This window comes from Leptidea sinapis, chromosome 32, assembly GCF_905404315.1.
Source record: "Leptidea sinapis chromosome 32, ilLepSina1.1, whole genome shotgun sequence".
NCBI classification, from domain to species: domain Eukaryota; kingdom Metazoa; phylum Arthropoda; class Insecta; order Lepidoptera; family Pieridae; genus Leptidea; species Leptidea sinapis.
In genome coordinates this window covers 1410441-1426679 of record NC_066296.1, presented here as the reverse complement: position 1 = coordinate 1426679, position 16239 = coordinate 1410441, and the positions used below count along the sequence as shown (strand labels likewise).

At 37.5% G+C, this 16239-nt stretch overlaps 1 protein-coding gene across 3 annotated transcripts in view; it reads left to right on the top strand.

Annotated features, from left to right (window-relative positions):
- LOC126974339 (diacylglycerol kinase theta) overlaps positions 1-15441 on the top strand; it is a 73445-nt gene extending 58004 nt beyond the window's left edge. For 2 of the 3 annotated variants that reach the window (XM_050821796.1, XM_050821797.1), the window contains exons 13-18: positions 632-808; positions 1592-1718; positions 9142-9297; positions 10801-10957; positions 11952-12059; positions 15167-15441. In XM_050821796.1, coding sequence (XP_050677753.1) covers positions 632-808; positions 1592-1718; positions 9142-9297; positions 10801-10957; positions 11952-12059; positions 15167-15268 — 827 coding nt within the window. In that variant the 3' untranslated portion in view covers positions 15269-15441. Of the gene's footprint in view, positions 1-631; positions 809-1591; positions 1719-9141; positions 9298-10800; positions 10958-11951; positions 12060-15071 lie in introns of all 3 variants that reach the window. The other variant, XM_050821798.1, reaches the window with a different exon arrangement.
- The last annotated feature ends 798 nt before the right edge of the window (positions 15442-16239 follow it).

Sequence of the window (16239 nt, the reverse complement as noted above, 5' to 3'; positions counted from 1 at the left end):
GCAAGTTTCTAATTTTTTGGCTTTACCAAACATTAATAGCAAACATATAAATAGCCTTAACTTAGTAGCGCTAAGACTATACTAAAATATTGCTTTAAAACGAAATAATTTTGAATATTTTTAAGTAATTTTCTTCCCTTCCCAGATGGTAAATATACCTATGATTGCCTCCAGTTATAAATCTTTTGCAATAAGTTCGAATACCACATCATGCATAAATTATGGCATCAGTTAATATTTTCTAAACATATGTAGCAACATTTTTCACATTTTGTTTATAAGCCTTGCGCACCGAGTTGGGAACTTTTTCAGTGGATTTCTGACATCAAATTCCAGCATCGTTGCGAACTTACAAATATAATCCTCATCACGAAATGAGCAGCAGAGTCCGCTTGTCAAGGAATTTTTTTTTACGTACAACTAAACTGTAGATGAAATTCTTTGAGCGGTGTTTCGAAACCAATACCTTATGGTGTCTTTTAAAATTCCTGCATCTTCCTGATGAATCCTCTTGTGAATACTGTGATGTTTAAAAAAAGTCTGGGCGGCGATGATTGGATGGTGACCATGGTGACTGCACGCATTTGTTAAAAAAAACTTTTAGCTGTTTAATATGACCCTTTGTCGACAGGCAACGACTTAGCGCGAGTTCTCCGGTGGGGGTCAGGGTACACTGGATGCGAGGACCCTCTGTCTCTGCTGCGTGATGTCATCGACGCGGAGGAGATACGTCTGGATCGGTGGACCGTGGTGTTCCATCCCGAAGATAAACAGGACGAACCTAAAGAATTATCTAAACAGCTTCCTGGTTAGTTACTAGTGATCAGTTGGTCTAATCTCAAAACTTAATTTAGTCCAAAATTTATTAATGTCAGAGCTATTTTTATCATCGACCATCATTTAGGAAAAGTTGAGTTTAAGCTGAACTGATTTGGGAAAACAGATAGGAGTTCTATACGAATACTAAACTTAATAGAACTTAACAAATTCCATGCATTTATTTATTTATTTCTTGTTAACAAATAACATATTATAGGTAACACAATTATTGTACATACATAAACTCATTTGAGTTTTTCCGTTTAAGAATAGTGATTGCTTTCGCAGCCAAATGTGTGCATAGTGAGATATACCAAATGTATGAAAATATCCTAATCGTCCTATTTCTGATATTCGATGTTATGAATGCATAAAATAGTGGCACGAAAAACATTTGATAAAAATACATGCCATTGAAAACGAATTGGAAAAAAAATGACTGAGCGCTAAAATTTTATGTGAGTAACTATTAAAAGTAAAAATAGTCATTTGCATTTATATTTAATATTTAATAATAATATTGACACACTTTTTACACAAATTATCTTGCCCCAAGTTAAGCATACATAGCCTGTGTTATGAGTTACAAGACAATGATATATTTAATACAATAAACTTACTTAAACATACATAAATTCATATAAACATACATAAATACATTTAAACATCCATGACTCGGAAACAAACATCCATATTCATCATATAAATGCTTGCGGGATTCGAACCCGGTATTATAAAAATATTATATGTCTAATCAGTAATATGATGATAGGTTCCCAGAGCGAGGACAACTCCCAGATCCTGGTGATGAACAACTACTTTGGTATCGGTATAGACGCTGACCTGTGTCTCGACTTCCACAACGCGAGAGAAGAGAATCCCAACAAATTCAACAGCAGGTAATGTTACTCCTTTTATTTATTCTTATACAAATAAAAAGCCAAAAGCGCTAGGAGTAAACTGATCAGGATTTAGCAAAGCAGGAAGATCTCTAATACAACCATAAAGAAACTCATGAATACCTTAGTCTTCACAATCTTCCTCTGCGGATCTGAAGCGTGGACAATCCGAGCGGCAATGAGGAAAATGATTGAAGCGTTTGAAATGTGGTGTTGGAGAAGGATGCTTCGAATACCATGGACGGCCAAGAAAACATCTATCCTGAAGCAACTTCGCATTGGCACTAGATTTTCTTCAATCTGCTATCAAAAAATCTTAGGGTATTTTGGCCACATTGCCCGACGCCTTCCCAGTAATTTAGACAAACTGATAGTCATTGGCACGGTGGAAGGCAAAATACAACGCGGACGATAGCTTAGCCGCTGGGCGGACCACATCAAGACACTCACTGGCCTACCATTTACGACCGCAATAAGAAAAGCCGAGGATCGAAAGGAGTGGAAGGCTTTAGTGACCAACGTAACAAAAACTTTGAAGTACGGACATGACCTTCAGAAATGAAGAATGCGACGAAGAAGAGGAGACTAATAAAACGTACAACAAGACGGGACATTAACCGTAGTTGTCAAACAGTCGAAAAGATGGTGGGGATGATATCCTAATTTGTGGCGTGTCGTGCGAGGTTGAATTCGGCGGCAGAAATCAGGTTAAACATCATTTCAGAACATTCCCCGAGACAGACTCACACATTTTTGACGTTTGTCTGGTAGTGGCCGAACTGTCAAGCGGTTGGCTTCCTATGAACGAATTGGCTTTTCTTGTTTTTTATTTAGTCTTAATGTAATTTCGTTTTGGTGCATGGAATAAATGAGTCGCTACTAAGAAGTACCAACAATTGCTACGTGGCATGTGTATTAATAATATAATATTTAAAGTGATAATGAGAAGTAAATAGAAGTGAACTAATTTATAACTCCGTATGGTTTCGCACTTGAGTCTTTTTAAAAAAATATTTTTAGCCCCACATTTCCATACCTTTACATTTATTTCAGACTAGCTTTTACCCGCGACTTCGTCCGCATAAGTTTTATTGTTTTCTCCCGGCTATAAGTCCCCCTGCAACAATGTCCCACTATCGTGTTCCAGTCCTCAACTTCACATCAAAATTTGTTCAAAAGCAACCTAAGCTACATAATGGATAGCTCCGAATGTTTCCTTAGTAAATATAAAAAGTAAATAATGTAAATCGGTTTAAAATACTACTTACTACCTACCTGCCAACCCCCGATGTTAGACAGTGTGACATCCGTAACATCATCTGCGTAGGAAGTACTAACTTAATGTAAGTAGTATAATAATGTAGGAAGCTAAAAATAAGAGGCCTTATTACTGTAGTACATTTTTGTAAACTATGTTCTTTGTTTTTCCCTCTCTGGCCAACACATGGAGATTCTGTGGACTTGAAACACGTGAGCAAGCCACGTATAATTGTCCGTGAAAAAAACAACTCTTTTCTAAATTAATGCCGGCTACTTTTAATGTTTGCCCCTGAGCTTTATTTATCGTCATAGCGAATGCGATTTTCAGCGGAAACTGTAATCTCTTAAACTGGAATGGCAAATCTGTCGGAATTATGGGTATACGGGGGATTAAAACGTTCTCTCCTTTTGCCATTCCAGTCATAATGATTGCTTTTACAATATTGCGACCGAGGTGTGTCACTTGCAACCGTGTGCCATTACACAGTCTTGGTGCATCTAAATTCCGCATTAAAAGGACAGGAACGCCTACTTTCAGCCTCAGTTTGTGTGAAGGTACTCCCGACAGTTCTAAAGAATTAAGAAATTCTACAGGGTATGATGTTTCCATTACAGTGTCTACAGAGAGAAACTCAACAATATCACCTTCCACGCGTGACATAATTTGCTCGTTTATCTGTCCCACCATTTCATTCGTCGGCGCTAAAATTGCTCTTTCACATAACCAGTCTCTATTCCTCATATTAGTTAGCAGTTCGCTATAGACGAAGTTATTTAGATCATCTGGATTATGCACAACATTGCAGAATTCACGATCCAATGTAATCATGCCATTACCATCCTTTGCAATACGATCTTCTCCAATTTTAAGAAGAGCAGCAGCATATTGTCCAGATTGTACATCATTGTGTAGTTGCACTCTCATATTTGTAGACAGACTAAACGTTTTTACGTGCACCCATAACGTTGACGCTTTTAAACACGCATTTATTTCATCTGCAGGGGTGCCTTTAGTGATAACCGGCAAAGTCTGTCTAAAATCGCCCGCTAAAAGTACCACCATCCCCCCCATGATATTTGGATTACTCTTGATGTCTTTCAAAGTCCGATCTAGAGCTTCAATTGCTCTTTTATGGGACATAGTACACTCATCCCAAACTAATAATTTACATTGCTGCAACATACGTCCACGCTCGCTGTTTTTACTTATATTACAGACTGGCATTTCTTCATGGGCTAAGTTTAATGGCAGTTTAAGCACCGAATGTGCCGTTCGACCACCATTGAGCAGAGTGGCGGCTATTCCGGAAGAGGCAACTGCTACAGCAATTCCTTTATCTTTTCGGATTTGCGCTAAAAGCAAGTTTAAAAGAAAGGTTTTTCCCGTGCCTCCGGGAGCATCCAAAAATAACAAACCACCTTCACCATCTTCGATTTTTTTGAAAACATTGTCAAATACTAACCTTTGTTCTGGGATCAAACGTGGAACAGACTCTGTCAATTGTTGTTGTAAGGAAGCAGTATCGTAATCTAGTTCCCGTATTAAATCGCTACTGATTTCCTCGGTTCTCTGTGGTCTGATCATTCCATAATCTGATAAATCCTTTCCAGAAATTGTTTTAACCTGGTCTTCAATTTTTGTCAGACCCTCATTGTAAATTAAATCACTGTACGTGACATTGGGATTTTGCTCTTGTAATCTGTGCAATATATCGTCGGTCATATCATTTTTGTATTTATCCCACAATTGTTGAGGATTTGAAAGACCACATGTCGCTACTAATACAGCAAATAGCTCTCTCATCTTGCCTGCTGATCTACATTGAGCAGCTTCTTCCAGTGTCACATCCCAATGGTTGTCATTCTCCAGTAATCCTCTTGCCTCACATGCCTCTCGAAATGTAGGATAATCTTGTGTGTTGTATTTTTTTAGATCATTGAAAGAGGTAGGTCCGCGCACATGGTGTAAAAGCATGCGTAGACAAAAACATTCCATGTTACTAACATGAACTGTATAAACTCGTCCTAAAGCATCTCCAGATTTGACGCCAGGCCAATCGTGAACTGAAGTACCTTGAATGCGGCGTTTCCAAGTTTTCCTACTTGCATCCCAAGTATATTACCTCGGCACCTCGACATAAAGAAGAGTTTTTGCAAACTCATCTCTGATACAAAGATCAAAAAAAGCAGTGAGTGTGGTTTTTGGCGGAGTAGTTATTCGTTCGTGGAAATTGTGTTCATTAAAATAAACGCGTTCACCATTTTCTAAATGCACGCTGAGATGTGTCACGGTGGGATGCCTTTCGTGCAACGGAAATGCTAACAGACGCCACACGGCTTCGTTGCTGCTGACATACCGACCAGACTGATAAGTTTGTACCTCATCTACGGGATTCGCAAGATCAGTATTTCTAAAATTGAAAATAGCTTGATCACTACCCTTGTTTATATATTTGCAAATATATTTGATGGCGCGTACTGAACTGCATGCCTCAACATTTATGTGGGCGTTAAACATTTTTGATAAAATTGGTGAATAGGGGACTACCCAACTATTATCAACCGTAACGTAGCTACCATTTCGGAGCTTCACGGTTGCTGTTCGACCTCCGTCTGCTGGCGCTCTTCTACGATACTGCGGGTATCCGTGGTCGTTGTGAACGGTCTCTTTCACTAACTTGCGAGGAAATTTTTTTGTGCATTTTCCGTCTTTCATGCAGTGGCACTGTGGATTTTCGGGTCCGCATGGACCGTGAATCATATTTTTTACAATAATGTCATGGAGAGTCTTGTCAATGTTAGGATCCGGTATTTCAGCGCTGATTATGTTATCTATTTGATCGGGTCGTAACTTATCTTTTAACCACAATAATATATGGACATGTGGCAGTCCACGTTTCTGCCATTCGACAGAGTACATAAAGCAGCGCGCTTCTCTGAACACTCGGCCTTTATTAATCACATCCATTAGTTTTTTAACTTTTAGTCTAAAAACTCTTGCGACTACATCATGTCTATCTATTGCGCTTTGCCCCAGCATCAACTGATTGACTATTTCGGGCCAGGCTGGGTTGCAAGTAAAGGTGACGAATAAGTCAGGGCGACCATGTGTACGCACATAAACAAACGCGTCCTGAGTATATTCGTGTAAGTACCGCGGGCTATTTACAAATGAAGATGGTAAAATGACCATACGACCTAAGTTATTTGGATTTAAATTAGCGTCATTTGCCACAGCGTCTTGAAGATGGATGTAATTCTCTGCTCTTAGTTTAGTTTGATTTAATGATATGTACCGTAACCTCTCGCTTTCAACTTTAACGTACATGTCAACGTAAAACTGATTGGCCAGTTGCTTGCATCTTTGTATAATGTTAAAGTTGTTTTCTCGTATCATCATGTTGTAGGCATAAAAATCCATGCATGAAACCTTTTTGTTATGCAAGGGAAGACCTGTTACAGGATTAATTTGAGGAACTTGAAAGTGGTACCCCTCTTGTCCCTTACTAAATATGATCGGATATTGCAACGCATCATAGAATTTATGAGTATCAGGCACCCTGGTTAATGTGTCATCTCGGGCCTGTAAAACTATATCACGGAAAGCAAACTGTTCGCCTGTAACCAAGGCTGCGACTTCATTTATTAACGGTGCATTATACCGTCTTTCATGTTCCCCACTTGGTGTGCGATCGGGGTGCATCACCAACCTATAATCCTCTCCCGGCATTCTTTCTAGTGCTGTTTTGAAAGTATTGATAAGGCGATTATGTTCATGCAACATTCTCTGGATTTTTAAAACAGTATCCCTTTCGATTCCTTGTATATTTTGACACCTGCGATCAGCTTCGTTTTTTTCATCGCCCATGAAATAAAGTTGCAAAAACTTTGGTTGTTCATTATTTGCGGGAAGTAAGGAACCAATCCTGTGATACACCTGTCCTTGGATGGTAAAAGTAGGTGAAAATCCAGGCATTACGACCTCCTTATCTACACCAAATGACGTCATCTTAAAGCAAGAATTATACTTTCTAATCCTGCTTAAAAACCGGCGCGATTCGTTACTGTCGTATAAAAGTAAAGATTTAAGAGGTTCCTCTGGCTCGCCAAGTAATGGAATTTTAACCTTTCCACCAGAACAGCACATACCTGGAGTTTCTTCTTTCCATTTCAGTGCTTCACAATATCTGCATTTTTTATCCATTCTCCCAATGATAACCAATCGGTGATTAACATAGTCGATCAAAGGGTCATACTCAAAAGCGGCACCATTAAATGCCTCCCACGTACTCATTGAAAACGTACGTCTTCTTTCTGCCTGCCGTTCAGCATTTAAAAGACGTCGTCTTTGTGAATCTTCGTCAGTCTCTGCCGCAATCAATTGCGCGTGACGTTCGGCATCTAAAACTCGACGTGTCTGAGTCTGTTCCACTGTCTCAGCAGCTCTTTGAGATGCGTGGCGTTCAGCATCCAGGGTCTGACGGGCCTGAGTCTGCGTAAACGTCTCAGAGGCCCTTTGAAATGCGTGGCGCTCAGCATCTAAGGTTTGTCGGGCTTGAGTCTGCGTATAGGTCTCAGAGGCCCTTTGAGATGCGTGGCGTTCAGCATCCAGGGCCTGACGGGTCCCAGTCTGCGTAAACGTCTCAGAGGCTCTTTGAGATGCGTGGCGTTCAGCATCTAGGGCCTGACGGGCTTGAGTCTGTGTAAACGTCTCAGAGGCCCTTTGAGATGCGTGGCGCACAGCATCTAAGGTCCTACGGGCTTGAGTCTGCGTATGGGTCTCAGAAGCTCTTTGAGTCGCATGACGCTGAGAATCTAACATCTGACGCGTCTGAGTCTGCTCTTCAGATTCTTGGCTTCTAGCAACTTTTGCAGTTCGAGCTCTGCTAGAACTACGGCTTAGATTGGATTTACGTTTGCGTGGCATATCGAAAACAATAAAACAATAATTAAAGATTTTTAAAATCGGTAGTTTTAAAAACTACAACGTAAGACAATTTTTTATAAAAACTTCGATAAAGCAAACCTTTTTACTTATAACCTAAATATCTAAATCAATCAATAACGTATTGAACCTAAACAACTATGCACCTGACAAACCTAACCAAAAATACGCAACGAATAGAGTTTCGTAACGCAATATTTCAATATTCGCATACGTGCGACGACGACGTCTGCCCTCGTGCGTCTGCCCGCTTGGGTAGGCACAGTTGGGCACGGCCCTCCCCTCGCGCCGCACCGCCTCTTCGCTCGCTAAATTTCATCAATTAGTATTTACCTTACTAAATTTCATCAAGATCTGTCTGCCTACTGCCTACCCCCTAAGAACGATGGCGTAATTATTTATAGCCTATGACCATTTCTAGGTTATCATCTATCACCATACCAAATTTCATCAAAATCCGTTCAGCCGTTTAGGCGTGAAAGAGGAACAGACAGACAGACAGACAGACAGAGTTACTTTCGCATTTATAATATTAGTATGGATTTGGCTGCTTGCTAAGAAATTAAAAAATAAATAAGTATCTAATTAGTTCCCAGCCCTGATTGAGATAAACTTATCTCTTCGGCTTGACCGATATTATGAATTTATTTCTTGTTTTACACTTACTAACCTGTGATAAATACCTTATTTTGAACGCGTTTTTTTATTTCTGGTATTATATTACAATTCTTTCTCACCTTTGCCTTATTCAAATTTATAGCCTCCCGGTTTCTTTCTAAGTATATTTTTATATATATTTATTAAATTAAGTAACCGATAAGTCATGGTAATTATAATACGTATTTTACCAAAAAGCAGGCAAAGGTAGAGTGGAGCCCATATATCATGAAGTTTTTAATATTCTATTGATACTTTATTATTTTTAAAGAATTTCCTCACATCTGTTTAAATAATGTAACCTACAATAATAACTACTAAATACCCAGATTTACGGCATTTATTGAGAGCGCAAACCCGCGACCTCTCGAGCTTCGTGAGAGCGCTCTACCAACTGAGCCAACCGTTCGATAGTAAATTTTGTTTTCAAATTTTATTGGTGTAATTATACCTAGAAGTGAAGGTTATCACTTTAAAAACATAAATTATCCAATATTTAACAAAAATTAGTAACAAATCAAATCTAATGTCACAATTAACATACTTTGTTAATAAACCCAGGTTACGGAATAAGGGTGTGTATGTGAAGATGGGTCTGCGCAAGATGGTGGGTCGGAAGATGTGTAAAGACCTGCACAAGGCTGTCAAGCTGGAGGTAGACGGGAAACCTGTCGAGCTACCCGCGGTCGAGGGCATCATCATATTAAACATACTGAGGTAAACTACACAATTTAATAATAAATCATTTATTTTCAGCCATTTCACCCATAGATATACAAACAATCTTAACTTAAATTACATTAAATTGTTGAGTTTAATTTGATTTTAATCAAAATACAGATAAAATTTAGAGACTTACTATCCGGTATCCAAATCTTTATCTTGGATTTCCATTTTTTATAGGATGTGGGTGAAATCCATTCAGGAGTTTCGTTGATGGATTATAGCTTCAACTCAAAGAAATACCTACTTCTGTTTTCTATGTAGTTATAATTTATTTTATGAGAAAATTACCCAATCATCCACACAATGAAACCTTGTCTTACTTGCTCACAGAGAAGAGGGAAAGAACAGAAGTAGATAATGTAAATAATAGATAATGTAAGACATACACGAAACAGACAAAATAAGAAAGTAATAATTACATAAGGACGTCTCCTAAAACAGTTTCACTGTGTACTCATAATATTTAAATTAACAACAAATACCAATCAACCAGTAGACAAACTACATGAAATAATTTGTAGTTTATTAAAAAATATGACAATTCGATTTACTTGACTACAATTTAATTGACGTAGAATGTGGTAGAACTGAGCCTTATCAATATTACATATGGTGAAATAATCCTTTGAAATGTTACAATTTAAGGACCGAATATTGCATTTTTTAGAGGACGCAATTTTATTTTTGGTAAATGTGGGGGGAGGGGGGGGGGCAATAGAAGTTACATTATGAAAATGTCAAAGAATGAATTCGAAGATTAACTTTCAACTTTGACTTCAATTTCAACTCGTGTCATTCATTCATTTGACGTTGATTTAGATTCTGAACCACAGTTTGGACCATCGAAGAAAAGTAGATTAGAGTAGCTTTCTAATAAGCAATTAAAAGTATTATGATAACGAGGATTACCTTGCAAGCAAGATGTCCGTGGAATAGGCCTACTGGGAATTCTACGTAAAAAAAGGCTCCTACAGACTCTACCTCATAGGTGGCAGGGAAAAGAGTTAGGAATAATAAGTAAAGTTGTACAAATTTAACAAATTTTTTAAAGAATATATTTACAATAAAAATAAAATAATTTAAACGTTTCGTTTTGACCGGATTCTCATAAGCATTGATGAATCCGGTGAACTCTAGAGCGCTTTAACAGCGTTTTAAATGAATGATATCAAAAAAATATATAGTAAAAAACATTCCTCAAAAGATCATTTACAAGATAGGTCTGAGGTAATTTTTTTGTAAAATGTAAAAATGCAAAAGTCAAGTCCGCGTTTTATCGAACACACAGTTTTACGTGATTATAGATCTCAACCTTAATGTTCTTTGAGATTTTTAGACGAATTAACTATACAAGAAAAATTTCTAAAGTCAATTCAACTGATCATACTTACTATACCACCAGCCTGTTCTATAGTTAATATAAAATACAATAATGCTTCAATCACTTTACTGATTCGATTTATCGATTTACTATTGTATGGTGGTATTTATTAGTTGGGGCTCCGGCGCGAACCCGTGGGGTCCCGAGAAGGACGACCAGTTCAACAAACCCAACCATTGGGACGGCATGCTGGAGGTCGTGGGGGTCACTGGCGTGGTGCACCTCGGTCAGATCCAGTCTGGTCTTCGCGGCGCCATGCGCATCGCTCAGGTACGGTCCTCCAGTCAAGAAAGTTAATACCGTCAATATTAGGTTCTTAGCCATTTGTCAAACTACTTTGGCTAATAGACTTAGTTCTGCAGCATGCGCGGTTAAAAAGATTAGACAATTAACCGACGTAGATACGGCGCGACTAGTTTACTTTAGTTATTTTCATAGTATTGTCTTATGGTATATTGCTATGGGGCAATGCTACCGATATCAATACCAAATTTGTACTGCAGAAGAGGTCTATTCGCGCTATTTATAACCTAGGTCCTAAAGAATCATTGAGAGCAAAATTTAAAGAAATTAACATCTTGACTGATGCTTCTCGATATATTCCTGATAATTTAATGGATGTTCATAGACACATAAGTGAATTTGCAAGAAACTGTCATAACCATAATCTTAACACCAAGAACAGACATAAGCTTATAATACCTACTACTCGGCTAAGTCGAGATAGCAAGTCTTTTGTGGGGCGATGTATATGCTTTTACAACAAGATCCCAGAAAATGTTCAAAACAAAAGTATAACGTTATTCAAAAGAATTGTTAAAAAACGTTTGTGTGGTAAAGGTTACTATAACATAAATGACTTTCTTAATGATACCACAGATTGGGAATGGAGTGACCGCCCTCAGGCTATTAAATAATAAGTTTAATTGTACAATATTACTTTGTAAACATATTTATTCGATGAAAAAAAAAAGCCCGCTTAGTTTGTTGCGCCCATTCTTCTCAGGTCTGAGGCATTCATTTTGGAATGGGTGGTAGTTTTTGACTTTCAATAAGTGATGTCACATCCTATTTTGAATAAAAATATTTGAATTTGAATTGAATTTGAATTTAAACATAATCCCATAAGAAGTTATAACTTCAAAGTAAGTTACAATTAAACAGCAGGTCGCTTTACATGTCTTCAATTATTGGGAGTATACTTTGTAATATTGTCAGATCATACTACAGTTATATTAATAAATCTAAATTTCACCAACTTCAGGGAGGCCACATAAAAATCAACCTCAAAAGTGAGATTCCAGTTCAAGTGGATGGAGAACCCTGGGTTGCTGCACCGAGCGAGGTCGTCGTACTCAAGTCTGCGCTGAAGGTAGGCCTGACCTGTTCAATTTAACAGGAGATCGCAGTATCTGTAGTGCTAATACAGATTCAGAGTGGAAAGTTATACAACATGTATATATATTGAATTCTCATAATTTTAGGGTTATATTCTATAGCTAAACAGAAATTAAAAAGTCCAAAAAACATGTGCTTTAAAATGTGTATTATGGGTGTAAAAATAATTGCTTTATTTATCAGTATAAAAGTACTAGCATTTATGTGGTTAAATACAATATTCATCTATTGCTCTATGGTATACAAAATCTACTACTAATGCACAATTTATATTAGGTACATAAAAAATTAAAACTTCAGAACTATTACTTATTATTTTATTAATTATTTTATATTAAATAGTTTATCTCTCAGAAAAATCAACTTTCATCCTTGATAACCTGTAAAAATATTGATCAGGCCACGTGCCCTGCTGCGAGTTTAACATTTTATACCCATCCCCAAAAAAAGTGCTCAACGCCGCCGATAAAGAAGTTTTCACTTCAATAAACTTTACATTTTATTAAATTATCTCTTTTCAGTTTCATAACCTACCTACTTAGTTTTTTATATTTAAATATGAGAACCGCCTTCTATATGAATTCTGATCATATATTAAATCGGATTAATAAATTAGGTAGGTATTTCACTACTGTCTTAATAAGAAACGCAATGTAAAGTTACTCCATGTTTAAAATTACTTCTCCCTGTCATGTAGTTCTGTAGTAACAAAGGTATGATAAAGACAAAAAGTATTAAGCTTGGAATAACTTTACTTCGCGTTTATTAATAACATATCTAGTGTTGTCATACGTAAAAAATATATTAAATTCATTGAGTTACCTATATATTTTAGGAATATCTAAAAGAATCTTTCCACTCTGAATAAGCTTGTATGCTGTATTTGAAATTTCACGCCATCATATTGTGGATCAAAATCCAACATCGTAATTTTTTCCTAAATCCCTAAATTCCCTTAGCGGCCGAACTGACCTGAGGCTGAAACTCAGCCAATTGGCTGTTAAATCATGTAACATTGTTAGTATATCAATATGGAGATACATATTTGCAATATCAGATATAAGTATAACTAGTTTTACAAAAGCATGACTGTAATTAATAAGAACATAAATTAATATGTACCTACATAATTCTTCACCTATACCTAATAAGTAGGAATGGGCCGAGCTTCGTTTTACATTCGTTTAATTATTGCAATTAAAATAATAGAACCGGAAATCTGTCATATCTATTCAATAAAACAAGCCCTTTGCACTAGCAACAAGAAAATGTTAATATTTATCATCTTAAGCCTCGTTAAAACACCTAAGAACACGTAATATGTTAAATATAAACAAAAGGAAGAAGCAGAAGTTCGTATTCGGTTCAAAGTTCAAATAACATTCGGCCCATTACTACTAAGACATCGTATTTATAAAAAAAAAACAAACAAAAACCATAATCATGTCATCTCTTTGCATGTATATAAAAATACCTTCATTATTCATATTAAGTTAAAGCCACACCAAGAGCAGCTTCCGATTTCATTGCATTTTGATCCAGTGTAAACTGAGGACGTGTGCACACTAGCGCCATCCGCTTTGATACCTATAGCTGTTACTGTAAAAAGATATCTAGGATGAGATTATTATTATCGTTCACAAACATTTCTGTTCTATCTGTTTACCATCTTATTATCTGTAAGTTACAAGCATATATTATGTACTATTCAGATATTAAACCTACAAGCTACTAAATTATAAATACATAAGTTTTACTGTGGGTATTAAACTGCTCATTTACAGCTACAGATAATACTAATCCAGGAACTGTTAAAATAATTAGTAAGCTGCAAAAATATTTTGACAACTAACATTAAAAAGATATTTATATATTGTGAATTAAAAACGAATAACAATAATTTCAAGAAAATATTTACATAGGTATTTTCATGATGTTTGAAACTAAAAGATTCAAAATGATAAGTCTTAACCTAAGTTCAATATATTTCCTGTCTCCATCGGTTAAATTAGAACGATAAATTGGCTAAAATTACAGAATACGTTTAAAAAACAAATCTCGCTCATCTTTTTACAGTAACACGCTCACATAAACCATTTCTGGAGCACCGCGCCCACACGCGGCCTTAATTGTCACCTCCTCATCAAAATAAATAAAATATTATAAAATTTTGAAAAAAAAGCTCATAATGTGTATCTTGCTTTATAAATTTATGCTGTCAAAACTTGACATTATTGATCTGGCGCAACTATTTGTTCTGACGTTTGAATCATAGAGTTTCTAATAATTAAATGGGCAATGGTACATATTATTCAGCTTAACCGTCGCTAGTCACAGCCCCGTGTCGGCGCTGCTCAAAACTAACTCGCTTTAACTGTGCGATGTCGTTGAGTGGAATCCCGCTCTAAAATAGTTAATCATTGGTCTATTGTTACACCTAAATTTGTCTTGCGAGGCATGGGACTTTGTCAATTCAAATAATTAATAGAAGATCTTAAAAATGAATAGATGAAATAATATTGCAATAATAAAAAGATCCTAATAGGAGCTTGTCGTGATCTATTCTGATTTGCCCACACCAAGAAGAACAAAATATAATGGATGTTTTTTTAAGTGATCGATAAAATACGAATTAAGCTGTTAAATTAATTGCATTACTGTTTCTATGAGTCCCGTGTGTCGCCTATTAGTATGGGGAGTTATAATATTCATAAATATGAGTAGAAGGTATACACATCATATATCTGCCTCACCTCTGCCCGGAACTCAAGACTGAAAGGAATGACCACGTCACTTTGGCGCCACAAGTGACATTGGCGTTTTCGAGGATCGAGCACAAAGAACACACTATAGTTCTGAATATGTTAACATTCCATCAGTTAGGAGCACGTTAGGCTAGATCGGCCGGCGTGACGTTAGGGGCCCGGGCAGAGCGGGGCGGGTGTATGTGGTGTGCCGAGCGCGGCTGAGCGGGTGTCTGTGGCAGGCGACGATGTTAAAGAAGACGAAGCGCGGGTCGGGCGCGGGCCCCGCTCTGGGCCCGTGACGCCGGCCCCCTCAGTAGCGCCCCGGGCCCCGCAGGCCACGATGCTGAAGAAGCGCGCGCGCGTGCGGCGCCGCAGCACGGAGCCGGCGCTCCGGCCCGAGCCGGCGCCCCCGCCGCCCGCGCCGCCGGACTCCTGAATCTGGCTCAGCGAGCGCCTCATCTGACGCGGCCTAGGGCTCAAGGCCGCCTCCGGGCGCTCGCCGACACCAGATCCACGCAGCACACTACCCGTAGGCGTTTTAATAAATATGTAAATAATGATACACAAAATATATTAACTTATAATTGAAGAATAAATTTATAGTCATTAGGCTGTTGTTTTATTTCGTATAGATATGTGTATAAATAAACGTTTAACTATGTATAATGTGTGGTTTTTATTTCATTTACCCTGAGCTGAAAGTACGCGGTCGGCCGATATAATCATGTCTTGATCATGTTGAGCTACAAATGTTCCCGTAATAACCCGAAAGTTATAATTATATATGTATAGCCTACACTGCCTACCTTTAATAACCTTTTCTAGTCTAGTCCACATTTTTTTATACAATTAAAGATGTAAATGGCGTAATGGGAAGTGGTCAAGCAGCCACAAAACAGGAGATCAAGAGATGCGTTACCGGCCTTTACAGTGAGCGTCTGCTCTAAGCCTCAAGGACCCTAAGTCGCATCAGTTCGGCAAAACTGCCGTTGGTAACTGCTTCCAAAATGTGCCTGTACGAGCCATTAAGTGTCTCATAAAACAAGCAGTTGTAGAAGGTTATATAAAGGAAGAGTTAAATAGAATTGTTAAATGGTTGATTCACAATCATTTACATCTCAAAAAGTATCAAAAAATGCAAACATATAAAATTTACCAAGACTATCAGTGATTGATTCTTAGTATCACCTGAAAGAGACAGTTTTCGAGGAAGTGGACAAGGTAAACAGATCTTGGTGTATTTTTTGATCGTAAGGTAAAATTTGTTAACCACATAGATCTATATATCGTGAAATAGGTCATACAGGTTGCTGGGATTTTTAGGTGAAATTGCAAAATTTTCAAAAATAATACAAGTCCGAAGATGATGCATAATGCGCTGGTCCGATCTTTTTTTTGGAATATTCT